At 31.7% G+C, this 18,423-nt stretch overlaps 2 protein-coding genes across 13 annotated transcripts in view; one reads left to right on the top strand and one right to left on the bottom strand.

Annotated features, from left to right (window-relative positions):
- The window catches only part of LOC127734768 (cAMP-specific 3',5'-cyclic phosphodiesterase 4C-like), a 280,406-nt gene that overhangs the window by 78,692 nt on the left and 183,291 nt on the right, over window positions 1-18,423 (bottom strand). Inside the window, exon 1 of one of the 11 annotated variants that reach the window (XM_052244827.1) lies at window positions 4,054-4,163. The exons of the other annotated variants lie outside the window; for them this stretch is intronic. The gene's annotated coding sequence lies outside the window, so the exon portion shown is untranslated. Of the gene's footprint in view, window positions 1-4,053; window positions 4,164-18,423 lie in introns of those variants that run through there. 11 annotated transcript variants of the gene reach the window in all.
- Window positions 15,984-17,436, top strand: LOC127734893 (uncharacterized). Of its 2 annotated transcripts, none has more exons than XM_052244938.1 (3): window positions 15,984-16,059; window positions 16,274-16,462; window positions 16,947-17,436. In XM_052244938.1, the coding sequence occupies exons 1-3, from the start codon at window positions 16,035-16,037 to the stop codon at window positions 17,333-17,335; spliced, it is 603 nt and encodes a 200-aa protein (XP_052100898.1). In that variant the 5' UTR covers window positions 15,984-16,034; the 3' UTR covers window positions 17,336-17,436. The 2 variants fall into 2 exon arrangements, with proteins under 2 accessions (XP_052100898.1, XP_052100889.1); XM_052244929.1 differs by having other exon boundaries at window positions 16,920-17,434.

Here is an 18,423-nt window from a genome sequence, read left to right as displayed (position 1 = left end):
TTAGTTCTATTAATATAAACAGGGAATACATCCTGGACTCTATAAATATATAAAATCTGACATACAGATTAATTGTTGTTGTTGCTACATTTTAATGTCAATGACCTTATAATGAGGTTAAGAGACCATCAAACAAATCAAGAAGCATCTCGCCTATATGGTCATTTCTTCTATTAATTTACTGTTGATTTATCAATCAATGTTGTTTAATGTCCATATAATAACCTGGCCATTATGGTCCATTTTCTCTGCTTCTTTATCAACATTGAGATTGTCAGTTAAATCAGACCGTGACCATTTGTTCTAACAACAGTCATATCAAAAAGGTACATTTTTTATTGACACCTCACCATCACAAGTTTATCAAATCACCAATAGTCTTTTAATTCATAAGAAATTTCTTCTGAAAAATAATATGATGCTGTAAGGTACTGTAAGGTAAAAATAAACTTATCAGAATCATCAATGAAGACATTCCAGACAACTAAAACAAAAATAAATGCCATTTTTGTCTGTTACCCAACAAAGTATATAGTTGATTGATTTGTAGCTTCTTTACACTACGTTGGACCAGATGAGTAAAAAATCATCTTTGATTCATAAGCATGATATAAGCAAATATGCTCCACTTAAAATTTTATGTTACTTAAACATTGCACAAGTGATTGCTCTGAATTTCTTTACAGTTATTACAAAAAACTGACAATTTGTCACAAATTCATCACTGACTATGTTCAAGGACATTGAATGATTATATTTAAGAAGTTGTACATTACAAACACTTTGTAATATTGACCACTTTATATTAAGCAATCAATAATCAATACATGGACATTTTACACCCAAATCTATATATGGGTGTTATATTAAATATTGTTGCTACTAAAAAGTATTTTACAACCACTGGTCAATCAATTTTAATTGTATACCTTAGTTTGGTACTGTAATCAATATTGCCAAGGTAGAACAGCTTGCTTAATATGACTTACTAACCTTTACCTCAAGTTTCAACCAAAACAGATTTTTTAACACACTCTTCACAGTTGCAAGAAAGTAATTTTAAACTTTTGCAATTTTTCAGCCAGAGTTCACCATGTTCAAATTCTAGATAAAATAATCAAAAAATATTTTCGACATTACTCATTTAATGTTCATTGACCTTGAGAATATAAGTGATCCTGACAAATGTTGGTTCAATGAAACAAAACAAACACAAACAGAAAGCCTCAAATTATACACTAATTTACAAAAAATTACCAAAAAATTCCACAAGTACAATTTTTAAGAAAGCGAAAGTTCAAGGTCCATAATTCCAGGAAAAGTTAATCAACCAAAATGAAAAGCATAGTCAATCTGTTAGTCATCATAAAACACTGATGTACCAAAAAATCAAAATCTGTAGTATAACAGAGTATAACAGAAGGAAAGTCATTTTAGTGGCTGGTGCATAAAAATGTGTTTTTTCTGGAAAAAAGGTCCTACAATGACAAAAGAGTAGACTCACTAAAGGACCACCATTCCTAACAATATGTTTAAGCTTTTTTTTTTAAAGTAAAATAGTAAAAACATACTGAAGACTCAGTGATCAGCACATTTATGTTGGACAAAAGAAAGTCAAGATCTTCAAAAATTCATAAGAAACAACCAACAGCCTAACATTCAAGTCAAAATTTGAAAATTCATTTTTAGAATTAAACAAGATTTTAACAAGAGTTAAGACTGTAATACCAAACATTTTTATCCATGACATAAGATTTATTTCACATCCAATCAATGGAAACTAATCTATCTTGTATAAATAAAATAAATCAACATTATTATTCTTATAAATGAGGTGATAAGAAAACTGAATTCAAAGTAAATATTTTTTCAAGGAGGATTAGACAGTGTTAAATTGAGAGATTCCTTATTCCTTTGAAGAAAAACAATTTCTACCATGTGTTGCACCACCATTGCAATAACTTTGTTTGCATAGATATTTCTTAAAGTCTACTTAATATACTTAAAATAAAGTAATCAGTCACTTACTTGAAATATGGAAAAATCTATAATTACATAATTCATAATAATCAATTATTCTTTAAATCCTTTGAAAAGAAAGTCTTTATCATTAACATGTCATTGGTTGAATTTCAATTGTTTGGGACGTTGTTAGCCAATCACAGCATTTTGGTGTATATGCTTTTAAAAATATTACCCAGAATGCATAAGATTCTGAAACGGCGTATAGTCATCAATGCTGAGTATTACTTTTTTTAATTTAGAGGCTGCATTAAGCTTAAAAGACTAGTAAATTTAGATTTAACATAAAGTGACTGATGCAAGTTAATAATTTAAAAACTATATTTGTCTTATACTGTTAAGTGGGAAATCTTTTGTGAATAGTTTTACATTTGCTAATTTTGCAATTACGACAACATTACCAAAATTTGCCCTCCTCTTAATCTTATCTTTATAGAAGCCTATGCTGATCCAGGATTCTGAAAAAGGGGGGCCGGCTGGCACCCAAACTAGACAAAATTTGGAGTGGTATAGGTGAAAAGTCTGGATTAACCATTAATGTAGCTCCAAAAATAAAATCTCAAAAACATGTTTGGGCCTAGCAAAATTGCAATATTCAAACTCTTATAAATTAACTACTTTCAACATACAAAGATCAAATCCTATTGATATACCCACTAAGTAAGAACAAAAGAAGAAATTTCTGATCAATTGAAATTTGTATTAATTATCTACAACATGTAAATTAGTTATGTTAATAATATTGCAGAGATATTGAGTTCTGTCGCTTACAACTTATTTTATATGGGAGATTATTATATGTAGAGAAAACCTATCAATAGTTAGTGACACAAGAATCAGCTTTAAGAAACTCATTTATGTTAAGAAATTCAATCTTTGAAATATATAAATGTTGCACTGACTATATATCTATGTTAAGAAATTCAATCTTTGAATTATATAAATGTTGCATTGACTATACATAGAATTTAGTTGAAAGAAGTTCTCCCCCATAAAGATACATTTATGAAATTGATATAACTAAATACGTTTGTTTAATAATGTCTTAATGAGATTTAAAATGCTCAGAGTTCTGTGACCCTGTATTAAATCTATGAATGAGTGATAAGACATGCAGCATGATAAGATATACCTTGAACCTTCCATACAACCCCACAAAGAAGTCAGTCTTCAAGATATTTATAAGAATGTTGGCATTAATATTTTATTTTCATCCAATTTTCAAATTTTGTTGTCAACAGAATAGTGTTTGTGTTAGATCTTATGTCTGAGTATCTTGGGAAACAATATCCTATTTATATACTTTGGTATAATCTGGCTAGAGATAAGTATAATCATTTATAGTGTACAACAGTACTACATGTAAAGTAGTAACAAAAATAGAAGAATAAGTCAAAAGTCAAGCATAGATGTATACTGGAAATGAAGAAACTTTTTATTATGACAAATTTTGTACTCATAATACAAAACTTTAAAAAAGAAGGGAAAGGGGAGAAAATTATCTGTAACCACTGAGTTTGATATTGATCTGACAAGAAAAGGCAACAGACAGACAGACAAACAGAATGTTATGTGTAGGCCAGTTATTGTGTTGACAGGGACTGATCTCTGTTGTAGTATGAACATATTTCCATATTGCCACATAGCAGAAAAACTGTTGAGTCTTGGCAATTAATTGAATGCATGAAGTTTGATTATTTTTCTCTTCCAATTTCAGTGTTATTTCAATGGGGAAAAAATATTGTCAAGATATAACAAAAGTAGCACATTAACCTTGTACTATCATGAGCCATTGGTAAGATGAGCCAAAACAATGGCCTTATTCTTCAATAATTATAAACTAGGTTTTCTACTACAGCTTCTTACCTACTAATATACAGTGTCATTAAAGTTCATTTTCTGAATGCCAAGTTTAAAGGTAATAAATATATATATAAAACTGTTGTAAGTCCATCAAGTATTACACCATATATTTTAATGAATTACGTAAGTAAATAATTGCACTGGTTCTTTAAAAAATATCTTTCTTACCCTCATAAAGGCTATCCACCATTAAACAATTAATTACTTATAGTACTTAAAAACCTTTTAAGCCACTCTGTGTAACAGACATATAACTTCCTTCAGTTCCTATGATATTAAATGGACTAAGATCTAAACTTTGCCATATAAATACACAGTAGCTATTTATAACTCAATACAATACAATATTGGCTAGGCATATCCACGAAGTCAAAAACTATTCAATCGTTATTGTTCAAAGTCTACATTCAATTATCATAGCTCAGTCGTCCTTCCTCAAGTTTATCAAATAAGCCAACTTGAAATATCTGATCCTATCAGTTTGGAAAAATTCTCCATCAAGAGTGAAAAACTTTTGATGTCTGTAAATATGTTGGCAAACATTAATAGAGCAACACTAACACTATCAAAGGTTTATAAGACAATTGTATAATTACTTTTGTCAAATTATGTCCCAACCTTTATACTAGCACCATTTCTATTACAAAATTATGTCATAAAATTGACAATGATAAATTTTATATACCAAATGATAAATTATCCTACATTTAGCTAATTGCAGTCATTTTAAAAGTAAATATTTACATTTGTACTATTTATATACAACGTAATTCTACTATAATTTCAGCATGTATCTACACCAAAAAACATCAGTCAGATTATTTATAATTAATTGTTTGAGTATTTTGTGTACAAATCATTTTAATAACTGATGCTTGTCTAAGATTATTTTCCACATGTCTTTATCTTTGACAGTATATCTTATGATATGGTTAAAAAGGGCTTCATACTGACTGTTTAGCAGTTGATATTTTACGATATAAATATGATGAAAATCTGATAATCGATTTATCGGATTGTATTTGTGCATGTATTTTTCATGACAGAAACAAGTGTTTTTCTCTGCTTCACTAGCAAACTGAAAGATGACTTGATAAGTTCGGGTCAAACTTATCAACGTCGGTTCATTCATTATGACATTGGTGATATGTCCAGGTCAAAATCATTTAGGCAGGGTTATCATATTTGACGTCACAAAGCCATGATATAATTTTGTGAAGAACTGCACAGAACGATACAGACAGTGGGAACACGGATAAAATAGGTAACAGTGACCAAATACATTTACAAGAATATAATCTACAAGCTTCAAGATGCTGACTATAAACATGTAAAAATTTTCCAGTTCAACTCTTAATTATATAAAGGTGATATTCAACTGTAAAAAAAAACCCTGGCTTGAGAACCTGGTACTCAAAAAAACTTTTCTGTGGTGACCCAATCAATACTCATTTTACTTATTTTGTGTTATATCTCGTCTCACTATTTTTAATATGTACCACCTTTGATAAGTATTTAGTATGGCGATAAATTTTCACTTCTGTGCTCATACTGTGAACAACAAATTTATTAATTTTGTAAAAATGTTTACTTCCGTACTCCTAACAACAAAATTAATATATTTAAATTTACCTGTGTACATTGTTTTATTTAATGCCATTTTGTCCCAGGACTTGGAGTTGTCTTTTTGACACTGTTCCTACATCTTTTTTATTAATATTGTTTTTAATTGTGTCATAGATCAAACTTATTCGTTCAGCATATGTTTACTTGTTTTTGTTTATATGTCTTTTTGATCGAGTTAAGCCATTTCAATTAATATCTTACAGTGTGTCTTTTTATGTTGTAATGTTACACTACTGTCTCAAGTTAGGGTGAAGGTTGGCGCTTGTTAAAACATTTAAACCTGCTGCATTTTTATGCACCTGTCTTAAGTCAGGAGCCTGTTGTTCATTGGTTGTCGTTTGTTGGTGTGGTTCATAAGTGTTCTCGTTTCACATTTTTTTTATATCGATTAGACTGTTGGTTTTCCTGTTTGAATTGTTTAACACTAGTTATTTTGGGGCCCTTTATAGCTTGCTGTGCGGAGTGAGCCAAGGCTCCTTGAAGAAGTACTTTGAACTATAATTGTTATACATTGTAACTTGGATGGAGAGTTGTGTCATTGTCACTCATACTATATCTTCTTATTTCTATCAACAGAGATACAAATGATAAGATCTTTTATGCAAATAACAAGGTTGAGGAAATGAAGAATAATATTCGATTTTATGAAATAAAAGTAGACCAGGAAGTAGTTTATGACCATAAAATAAAATTAGCTGGAAATTTACATTCATTGGAATACAATACAGGTATTCTTAAACTACTGTTTAACATTGAACAAGAATATCTTATGAGATTGTTTGAGGTGTGTATCTAAAATTCCTGATCACTGTAAGATAACATACTATCAATTACTGTATGACCTTCCAAAGTACTGATGTATTTTATTTTCAATGTAAACGTCATTCACTGAATTTATGGTTCCAATAAATCATAAGCCTAAAGAGTATGTTACAGTTAATGTTTTAGCATCAAAAAGTTAATTTGAAATTAGAATTTAAATCAACAAATCAATAAAATGGAATAAGTTCATCACCAAGAAGCAATTCAAAATTTGATAATTCCAATGTTGTATGTTAAGTTATTTCATTGATAAGCATTATGACAGCAACCAAAAAGTTTAAGCTTCCATCTAAACATTATAATAGTTTTGAGTGCATTTCACCATTTTTTACCATGGTATTTTAGTTGGGTTTTAATTTTTTACTTGTAAATTTTGTATTGTCCCTTTGGTCTCTCCTGCCCCTGTTTTTATTATGAAGTATAAAGTTATATTGGTTTTTAAAGGGTTTATTGATGATAAATAATCATTTCAAAAACAAACTTTACATAAAAAATCCTTCAGACCTTATTCAGTATGTGAGTGAGTCAACCAAAATTAATCACTAATGAACTCATTCAAAATAACCATTATTACAGTACTTTAAATACCATTTTGTAAAACTCATGTAAAATTACTTATAGTTTTTTACAGTAAAAATATTGTAATATATATTAACAATAACAGTAACCAAACAACTAGTTAATGAAACTGTTCCAAGAAAAAATGTATATGAAGAAACTTGAAACAGCAGTAACTAACACTGTATAATCTGCATCTCAAAGGATGTTCCATCAGTACAACAGCAAACACCTACTTGATGTCCAAGAAGAGCATACACCTACATAATGTCAAAGAACAGCGCACACCTACATGTCAAAAAAAATAAAAATCAAACACATACATAATGTCAAAGAACAGAACAGCAAACATCTATATAATGTCACAGAACAGCAAACACCTATATAATGTCAAAGAACAGCAAACACCTATATAATGTCAAAGAACAGCAAACACCTACATAATGTCACAGAACAGCAAACACCTACATGATGTCAAAGAACAGCAAACACCTATATACCGGTAATGTCAAAGAACAGCAAACACCTATAAAATGTCAAAGAACAGCAAACACATACAAAATGTCAAGTCAAAGAACAGCAAACACATATATAATGTCAAAGAACAGCAAACACCTACATAATGTAACAGAACAGCAAACATCTACATAAGGTCAAACAACTGCCAACATCTACATAATGTCAAAGAACAGCAAACACCTACATAATGTCAAAGAACAGCACACACACACATAATGTCAAAGAACAGCAAACACCTTCATAATGTCAAAGAACAGCAAACACATACATAATGTCAAAGAACAATAAATTGTTTCGGCGAGCGCAGCTGGATACGACCGTAGAGTTCCAAACCTGAACAGTTGGGGCAAAAATGGACGCAATATTCGTGCGTGATACAGGTCTGAATTTGGATTGTAATTAAATATTTGACACATAAAAAGGTTTCTGACACAGAATAACTGTAGTCAAAGAACTTAGAATTGGTTATATGATTTGAATTTTTATTCAATTTTTTGCTTTTGTGCAATACACTTTGCTGTTGCGAATTGACCCCCCCTCCCCCACAAAAAAAAATAAAAAATTTACCACCCCTTTTTTTTTTTGCTTTGTGCAATACACTATGCTGTTGCGTATTAAACCCCCCCCCCCCCCCCCCCCCCCACACACACTTTTTGCAAAAGTTATTGTGCGAAAACCAATGTGTCTTCGGACGACGACGACGACAACGACGAAGCCAACGTCATACCAATATACGACCCCAAAAATTTTTTGCGGTCATATAAAAACACCTACATAATGTCAAACTGAACATAAAAAACATACATAATGTCAAAGAACAGTAAACACCTACATAATGTCACAGAACAGTAAACATCTACATAATGTCAAACAACTGCCATCATCTACATAATGTCTAAGAACAGCAAAAACTCAGTTGATTTAGTAAGGCAAACAAAAGCCATGGGTTATTATCTTAACCCTTGGCTAGCAACGATAACAAAATGCAGACCAATGGCATGTTTGAAAATTAGTTCTATAGTAACTTTAAAAGTTTAACTGTAAAATTGGGTTTCAATAACAACAATACTACAGAGACTGCTTTATGCATATGCAGTTTTAAATTTAACTTTTGAATAATTCAAACCATTTATATAAATTATTAATCATTTCAGTTAAACAAATTAAAATTTAAGAGTACCTTACGAGCAAAAGTTCTGTCTAACAGATGTTGTCAAAACCAAAACTCATTAGCATATTCACCACAAAAAAAAACTCAACAAAAACAAACCAACATAAGCTGCTTCACCTAAGACATATTGATTTCAGTAGTAAACAAAAGTTTGAGCAGCCCTAGATTATAGATTCAAATTGAAAGGACCAGTTGCAAAACAATTGCTTAACAGCTGGATATGTCTAGGTGTAACAAAACAAACAAAAACAAAAGCAGTTCTTCAGCCCTTAATGTCTCAGTAAAAAAAGAGATAATGAAGCAAAATGACTGAGGGATGTAATATATATAGGATTCCATATTTTTGGAATAACCTTCAGCTGGTTGGCTATGAAGACTAAAGATTACAAAAAAAATTTAGTTTTAGTTCATCAATACCAAATAACATAAACAGAAATTACTGACCTAAATACCAACATGTGTAAATTATATAACATAAATAATAAATATAACAATTGTCAAGGTTTTATTTCTCTTCATCAAACAGCTGTTTAACTCAAAACATCAATATAAGATACACATTCCAAATTTGTTGTATAACTGCTCTACTAAACATACTGGAGACTAACTTTACTTGCAGGTGTCCAAAAAAGAAAATGGCCTTTTATTTGAAATCTTACCATAACATAACCCTTCTAAGCTGGATCATACTAAAATAAATTTTGGGTTACTATAATTTGATTGCCTATTATCTCATAATATCTATATGTTCCAGAAAACGGATCACATGACTTGTGTTCTGAGACTTGGCTAATTTACTTGGTTGGCTCATAGTGAAAAGAAAAGATTTATAAAAGTTTAAGCCTAAAACTTAGGCTGTTTTATATACAATATATACAATGATATGTCATTTTAATAGAAAACCACCATGTCTGTTTCCAGCTATAAACATAGGTTTGAATTAAATGAGAGTGATATTTCAATTTTTTGTTATAGGTACTTGAAATCCGATAAAAAGCAGTAAACTTGACTGTAACCATCAAATTATTACCAATGATATATATAGTAAACTTGACTGTAACCATCAAATTATTACCAATGATATATATAGTAAACTTGACTGTAACCATCAAATTATTACCAGTCATATAAACATTCAATAACCATTATGTTCATCTGAGTAAATCTTGATTATATCACAGCTAAATTATAACCAAATTCTGATAACCATAAATGTTAATCTACAAAGTCTCTAATTTGTACTTTTATTGCCACACTTTTCCAACTGATTTAATCTGAAGTCAACAAGAATGTCATCATCACACAGAATATTGATCCAAATCAGTCTTTTTAATACAAACTTTAAAAAATCTGCCTTATATCATTAATTAGATGTCTGTTCTATAATAACATCCATTTTTCAGTCTAATATTTGACAATCTGATTAGAGACTAGCTCTTGTTATTGAAAGTAAAACACCACCATCACAGTTGTAATTACGCACATAAGCCTCAGACTGTATATGGTAAATTGCATCTTTTTTTCTTAAACCACTATACAGTCTTATTAAAAGCAACATTGTTTATACTCCAAACAGCAATTAACTCTCATTATAGTTAAAATTGTGACAGAGGACTCATATATCAACAGATTACATGTTTTTCTTTTTCAATTTGATGAAACTGCAAACCACAAATAGCAGTTACTAATTTTAAAATGAAGACATCCATAAGTAAAATACTTATTAAAAGAGAGGCGAAAAATACCAAAGGGACATTCAAATTCATAAGTCGAAAATAAACTGACAACGCCATGGCTAAAACAAAGAACAAGCAAAAGACAAACAACAGTACACAAAACACAACATAGAAAGACTGAGCAACACGAACCCCACCAAAAGTCATATCCTACTAGATGTCAATACAAAACTGTGTCCTTCCTTATCATCAACACAAATACACATAATAAATTCCAGCAATATGATCATGCTGTTGCAGTCCTTTTTGCAGCACTTTTCTCCCACCTAAACAAATGCAGTGAGTCTATAAATTTGTGTAAACTTTAACTTTTTACCTCTTTTCTGCCAAATCTTTCTGGAAACCAGACTTTTAATGAGAAAAAATATAGTGGTAAAATCGTGTTAGTGATTTCTAAGTTTTTATTACACCATAAAAGCTGAGAGATCCCAATAAAATCAGTTAGGATCAGTGGGTTTGTCTAATTACCACAGAAATATAATGGTCAGAATGAAACCTAATGTTTACTAAGCTAAAATAAAACTTCATCAATTTGATATGTAAGGAGATGGAGAAAGATTTTCCCCCATGCAATAATCCAAGTATTTATTAAACTTTGTAGAAATCTTCAGATTAGAAGCAATGGTTGCTTGGGTGAGATTAATTTTGTTCAATTACTATTTTCCCCCTTATTCTCATGACATGAAGATATCAATAAGATTATCTTTGACTATTTTACAATTGAGAAGATGATTATTCTATGAAGTGTTCTAACATTTCAAAGACTAAAATCTTGAAAATATTGATTCCTGAGAATATGACAGAACTTTAGATGGAATCAATGTACATTCTTTTGATAAATCAGGGAAATGTGAAATTTCTTCATCAACTGATTTTAAGTATAAAGCTCTCTCGATAATGCAATTTGCTCAGTCAGAAGCAATATCTTCCAACATTTTCCAGTCAAACCAATGTTTGAAGTTAAAGCGTAGAAAAATTAATTTCCTTCCAAATGCACCACAAGTAAATTTTTCCATTTGCTATACATTCAATATGCCTAATTTACTTTTTATATGCATGATATACAATTCTCTTTAACTTAATATTTTTGAAGATTTTTAAAAGCATTTGATATCTTTTCATATCATATACACCACTTAACATTATATAGATATATTGATTATAATGAGAGAGATAATTCTGATATTTATTCCAAATAGTTATGTGTTACATCATCATCTTAATCCAAGCATACTTATTAATAATCATAAACACAATCTTCCAACATTTTTCAAAATAAAAGGGATTTCTAGTCCTGTTTTAAGCCTGGTTGTCACTATCAAAGTTAACTTGGTCCAAGTCATCTGTTGTCACTATCAAAGTTAACTTGGTCCAAGTCATCTGTTGTCACTATCAAAGCTAACTTGGTCCAAGTCAATCTGTTGTCACTATCAAAGTTAACTTGGTCCAAGTCATCTGTTGTCACTATCAAAGTTAACTTGGTCCAAGTCATCTGTTGTCACTATCAAAGTTAACTTGGTCCAAGTCAATCTGTTGTCACTATCAAAGTTACCTTGGTCCAAGTCATCTGTTGTCACTATCAAAGTTAACTTGGTCCAAGTCATCTGTTGTCACTATCAAAGTTACCTTGGTCCAAGTCATGTGTTGTCACTATCAAAGTTAACTTGGTCCAAGTCATCTGTTGTCACTATCAAAGTTAACTTGGTCCAAGTCAATCTGTTGTCGCTATCAAAGTTACCTTGGTCCAAGTCATCTGTTGTCACTATCAAAGTTAACTTGGTCCAAGTGAATCTGTTGTCACTATCAAAGTTACCTTGGTCCAAGTCATCTGTTGTCACTATCAAAGTTACCTTGGTCCAAGTCATCTGTTGTCACTATCAAAGTTAACTTGGTCCAAGTCAATCTGTTGTTGCTATCAAAGTTAACTTGGTCCAAGTCATCTGTTGTCACTATCAAAGTTAACTTGGTCCAAGTCATCTGTTGTCACTATCAAAGTTAACTTGGTCCAAGTCAATCTGTTGTCGCTATCAAAGTTAACTTGGTCCAAGTCATCTGTTGTCACTATCAAAGTTAACTTGGTCCAAGTGAATCTGTTGTCACTATCAAAGTTAACTTGGTCCAAGTCATCTGTTGTCACTATCAAAGTTAACTTGGTCCAAGTCAATCTGTTGTCACTATCAAAGTTAACTTGGCCCAAGTCAATCTGTTGTCACTATCAAAGTTAACTTGGTCCAAGTCATCTGTTGTCACTATCAAAGTTTAACATCAAAAACTTGGTCAAAGAAAAAACTGCAGTGTGATTGGATAATTCCCGTCCCCAAGTTTCAAGAAAAATAGGATGAGATTCTATTCCGTCCAAGTCATTATAAAAAAATCCATCAAAAACTTTGTGCAGGAAAACTTTGATAGTGACAATGGGCCTCTAAAAGCATTTCCAAATATTACAAGACACTATGGAATTTTGCAAAAATTACATTTTCAACTGTTTTTCACAGTTTGTTCTTATGTTGGAGGGTTGAGTGATCGCAAACATGTTTAATCCAGCTATATTCTTTAGGTGCCCGTCCAAAGTCTGTTGTTGGTTGCTGTCTGTCATATTTGTTTTTTCATAAATTAATTTTTGTCTTTTTTGGTTTGAATTGTTTTACATTTTGTTATGTCAGGGCCTTTTAAAGTTGACTATACATATACAGTATTAGTTTTGCTCCTTTTTGAAGGCCATACTGAGTTGCTTAAATCCAGGTCAGTTGTCTCATTGGCAGTCATACCACATCTCCTTATTTTTATATGTAATGGTCAACAACTGGTTACAGAATACCAGTAAGAAAGAGAGATTGATTATAAAGTTGGTGGATTATCATAAAACAGGTGGAAAGCTTACATGGAAAGCGGAAAAACAAAAGCTTAAGTTAAAAGTAATTACTTGAGAAAAAATTAAATCTTCCATATACCTGTTAATATGTGAGCTTGATATTGTTTCTATTTTGGTAAAGATGCATGCAGAGTGCACAGCTATCAGTCACAGTTGTACCATGAAAGTAGTACAATAAGTAGTTTTCTGACACTGAATAACAGACATTGAGAGCTTGGTATTAATGAACTTTTAAAAATACATAACACTACTACTAGCAGTACACTTCACATTGTTTTGTAGAAACAAACAAGAAATACTTTAAACTCATTAGTGCAACAAATTTTTGAAAAATTCCCACTGCACATAGGCAAAATTCTAAAACTCAGAAATAAACAAATGAAAACAAACTAACTTTTCTCACGAGCTCAGAAATATACAACAAGCTTAGCCGAAAAGTATTCATCTTTTTTATCTATTACCCTAAAAATCATTTCAATCAGGATGAAACTTGAAAAGTCATTATCTGAGGAAAAAAGTTGATTTCAATCTGACTAAAAATACATCAAACAAAATATAATGAAGTTAAACTAACTCTTTACCCTTTAAAATTATATTGCTTGGTAATGTGTATTACAAAACAAATCACATTTCATTTCTCAATCAAACTGACATTGCAATGATCATTACTAAGAGCTAATTGTATCATCATTATATAATGTTTTAACAAAGTTCTAACAAAATCTGTATTGACATAACTTAATCATATCTTTGACAAAGGACAAATCATCACAGATATTGATGTTTTGTTAGTAGGTCCACAAAACACTGTAAATCACAAAGATTTCTGTTCAAGATAATAATGTATGTTGTATCTGGTTTAAATGTCACAGTCAATTCTAGTATAATATCTTCATAACCTTTTCCTTATTTTTATTTTTAACAAAAAAAAGATTGAAAATAAAAAAGGTTAAAGGTACCCTAAGTGTTTAAAGGAACTTCCTTCTCATTATTCCCCATAAAAATGTTGGATGTAAAAGGACATGTTGGGAAACTGTTAATTAGACAGCAACCCACAGTCATCAATATACAAGGATATAACAATAGAAAGACAGACTGAAGTTGTTATTTCCTTAGGTTATTAAACATAGACCTTCTTATGCCACTACCCCATGTGACTACCATCATTCCCTAGAACACAGAATAAGTATTATCATGGGTCCACAGTCACTATTCAGACGAATACTACTCCTAATTCTATTATAGATTCTTGAAAACAGTGATTATTAATATTGAAAACTGCTTATGTTTGTAATACTTGCTTAGCAAAAAGGTTGAGGTAAAAGCCTGTGTTGAAGTCTGTTAAACAGATATAGCCTGCATATCAGGCTGTTGTTTTTATTCTTTAATTATTTCACATTTTGTCATGTAAGGGCCTTTTATAGCTGACTTTTTATCTTTTGGGTTTTGCTAATTGACAGTATTGAGAGTAAAAGCCATATGAGAAGGTATAGAATTATTGAGAGTTTGGGAAAGTGTTGGGTGACAGCATAAAGAGTATTGATAGGAATGAAGGCATAAAGAGTATTGATAGGAATGAAGGCATAAAGAGTATTGATAGGGATGAAGGCATAAAGAGTATTGATAGGGATGCAGGCATACAGAGTATTGATAGGGATAAAGGCATAAAGAGTATTGATAGGGATAAAGGCATAAAAGTATTGATAGGGATGAAGGCATACAGAGAATTGATAGGGATGCAGGCATAAAGAGAATTGATAGGGATGCAGGCATAAAGAGTATTGATAGGGATAAAGGCATAGAGTATTGATAGGGATGAAGGCATAAAGAGTATTGATAGGGATGAAGGCATAAAGAGTATTGATAGGGATGCAGGCATACAGAGTATTGATAGGGATAAAGGCATAAAGAGTATTGATAGGGATAAAGGCATAAAAGTATTGATAGGGATGAAGGCATACAGAGAATTGATAGGGATGCAGGCATAAAGAGAATTGATAGGGATGCAGGCATACAGAGTATTGATAGGGATAAAGGCATAAAGAGTATTGATAGGGATAAAGGCATAAAAGTATTGATAGGGATGAAGGCATACAGAGAATTGATAGGGATGATGGCATACAGAGTATTGATAGGGATAAAGGCACAAAGAGTATTGATAGGGATGAAGGCATAAAGAGTATTGATAGGGATGAAGGCATAAAGAGTATTGATAGGGATGAAGGCATAAAGAGTATTGATAGGGATGAAGGCATACAGAGAATTGATAGGGATGCAGGCATAAAGAGTATTGATAGGGATAAAGGCATAAAGAGTATTGATAGGGATGAAGGCATAAAGAGTATTGATAGGGATGAAGGCATACAGAGTATTGATAGGGATGAAGGCATACAGAGTATTGATAGGGATGAAGGCATAACAAGTATTGATAGGGATGCAGGCATGAAGAGTATTGATAGGGATGAAGGCATACAGAGTATTGATAGGGATGAAGGCATAAAGAGTATTGATAGGGATAAAGGCATAGAGTATTGATAGGGATGAAGGCATAAAGAGTATTGATAGGGATGAAGGCATAAAGAGTATTGATAGGGATGAAGGCACAAAGAGTATTGATAGGGATGAAGGCATAAAGAGTATTGATAGGGATGAAGGCATACAGAGAATTGATAGGGATGCAGGCATAAAGAGTATTGATAATGATAAAGGCATAAAGAGTATTGATAGGGATGAAGGCATAAAGAGTATTGATAGGGATGAAGGCATACAGAGTATTGATAGGGATGAAGGCATACAGAGTATTGATAGGGATGAAGGCATAACAAGTATTGATAGGGATGCAGGCATGAAGAGTATTGATAGGGATGAAGGTATAAAGAGTATTGATAGGGATGAAGGCATAAAGAGTATTGATAGGGATGAAGGCATAGAGTTTTGATAATGATAAAGGCACAAAGAGTATTGATAGGAATGAAGGCATAAAGAGTATTGATAGGGATGAAGGCATAACAAGTATTGATAGGGATGAAGGCATGAAGAGTATTGATAGGGATGAAAGCATAAAGAGTATTGATAGCGATGAAGGCATAAAGAGTATTGATAGGGATGAAGGCATAAAGAGTATTGATAGGGATGAAGGCATAAAGAGTATTGATAGGGATGAAGGCATACAGAGTATTGATAGGGATGAAGGCATACAGAGTATTGATAGGGATGAAGGCATAACAAGTATTGATAGGGATGCAGGCATGAAGAGTATTGATAGGGATGAAGGTATAAAGAGTATTGATAGGGATGAAGGCATAAAGAGTATTGATAGGGATGAAGGCATAGAGTTTTGATAATGATAAAGGCACAAAGAGTATTGATAGGAATGAAGGCATAAAGAGTATTGATAGGGATGAAGGCATAACAAGTATTGATAGGGATGAAGGCATGAAGAGTATTGATAGGGATGAAAGCATAAAGAGTATTGATAGCGATGAAGGCATAAAGAGTATTGATAGGGATGAAGGCATAAAGAGTATTGATAGGGATGAAGGCATAAAGAGTATTGATAGGGATGAAGGCATAAAGAGTATTGATAGGGATGAAGGCATAAAGAGTATTGATAGGGATGAAAGCATAAAGAGTATTGATAGCGATGAAGGCATAAAGAGTATTGATAGGGATGAAGGCATAAAGAGTATTGATAGGGATGAAAGCATAAAGAGTATTGATAGGAATGAAGGCATAAAGAGTATTGATAGGGATGAAGGCATAAAGAGTATTGATAGGGATGAAGGCATAAAGAGTATTGATAGGGATGAAGGCATAAAGAGTATTGATAGGGATGAAGGCATAAAGAGTATTGATAGGGATGAAAGCATAAAGAGTATTGATAGGGATGAAAGCATAAAGAGTATTGATAGGAATGAAGGCATAAAGAGTATTGATAGGGATGAAGGCATAAAGAGTATTGATAGGAATGAAGGCATAAAGAGTATTGATAGGGATGAAAGCATAAAGAGTATTGATAGCGATGAAGGCATAAAGAGTATTGATAGGGATGAAAGCATAAAGAGTATTGATAGGAATGAAGGCATGAAGAGTATGGGATTACAGCCTAAAGAGTATAGGGATGAAAGCATGATGAGTATAAGATAAGATAATTTTCTGACAAATTTTCGAGTATTGGCAGTATGGGAATAAATGGAATGGCAACATGAATAAATATGGGAGGGAAGATTATGAAAAGCTTCAAATGCCTTTAGAGAGAGACAAAAAAAACGGGACACACCCCTACTGAATGAGAATGCTGTATTTTGGAATTTTCCATATCACTTATATAACATTTTTCAGGGCATAACTCTTGTAAAAATAATCATTCACCACTGATTTTCAAGTTCATCCCTAATATAGCTGATGTTAATCTTTGCCATAAATTTCATTTAACTCCAATGTGAAATATAGGTAGAAGAGGGGTTGCAATGCTATTTTTCAATATCATTTACATTTCAAAGGGGCAATTTAACTACCATAAATATTTGATCAATTCTGATTTTCAAACTCACCAGATATTGATGATGTAAACCTTTGATATAAATGTCATCAAACTCCAATGAGAAATATAGGTGTGAGAGCACTTTTGATGTTGGTTTTCCACATTATTTATATTTCAAAGGGGCATAACTCCCTTAAAATTATTTGTTTGACTTTGATTTTTCAAATGTCTGAGATATTGCTGATGTCAACCTTTGATGGACAGCATTAGGAAAGACAACAGTATTCCATATCCCCAACTCTACTTCATGACAAGGAAAAATTAACAGTATCAAGAGTATAATAGTTACTAGAAAGTCATGATTTCTACAGACAGCATTCTGAAGAGGTATCAAAAATGTTCTATAAAAATCCCAAAAAAGATTTTTTGCAATTAACATTCATACACAGCAATAAATTTCATCAGAAGTCCTGTAATTTGTTACTTAACACTAATGTAACTTGAATTATTGATATTAACTAGGCTTTAGCTCCTGTAAAAAGCCCATTAGGATTACATCATCCTTCCATCTCATATAGAGATCAAAACCAGTTCAGAAGATATTTGAAGCCAGCCTCTGTAGTCAATAAACTGTCAAAGGTCAGTCAATGTTGGCCGACCAATATTCCTGGTGTGGATTCAGCCTGAAAGCTCAGCTATAGAAAAAGGAGAAGTCTAGAGCCATTTACACACTTTTGCATTCATGAAAGTA

Source organism: Mytilus californianus, unplaced genomic scaffold (assembly GCF_021869535.1).
Source record: "Mytilus californianus isolate M0D057914Y unplaced genomic scaffold, xbMytCali1.0.p SCAF_1, whole genome shotgun sequence".
Classification (NCBI taxonomy): Eukaryota; Metazoa; Mollusca; class Bivalvia; order Mytilida; family Mytilidae; genus Mytilus; species Mytilus californianus.
Note: the sequence above shows the minus strand (reverse complement) of the source record. Positions and strands in the feature narration are given on the sequence as shown.

Coding starts and splice junctions, on each gene's coding strand:
- LOC127734893 (XM_052244929.1), top strand. CDS start 16,035: ATGAAGAGTATTGATAGGGATGAAG. Junction 16,060..16,273: donor GAGTATTGATAGGGATGAAG/GTATAAAGAGTA, acceptor ATAGCGATGAAG/GCATAAAGAGTATTGATAGG. Junction 16,463..16,919: donor GAGTATTGATAGGGATGAAG/GTATAAAGAGTA, acceptor ATAGGAATGAAG/GCATAAAGAGTATTGATAGG.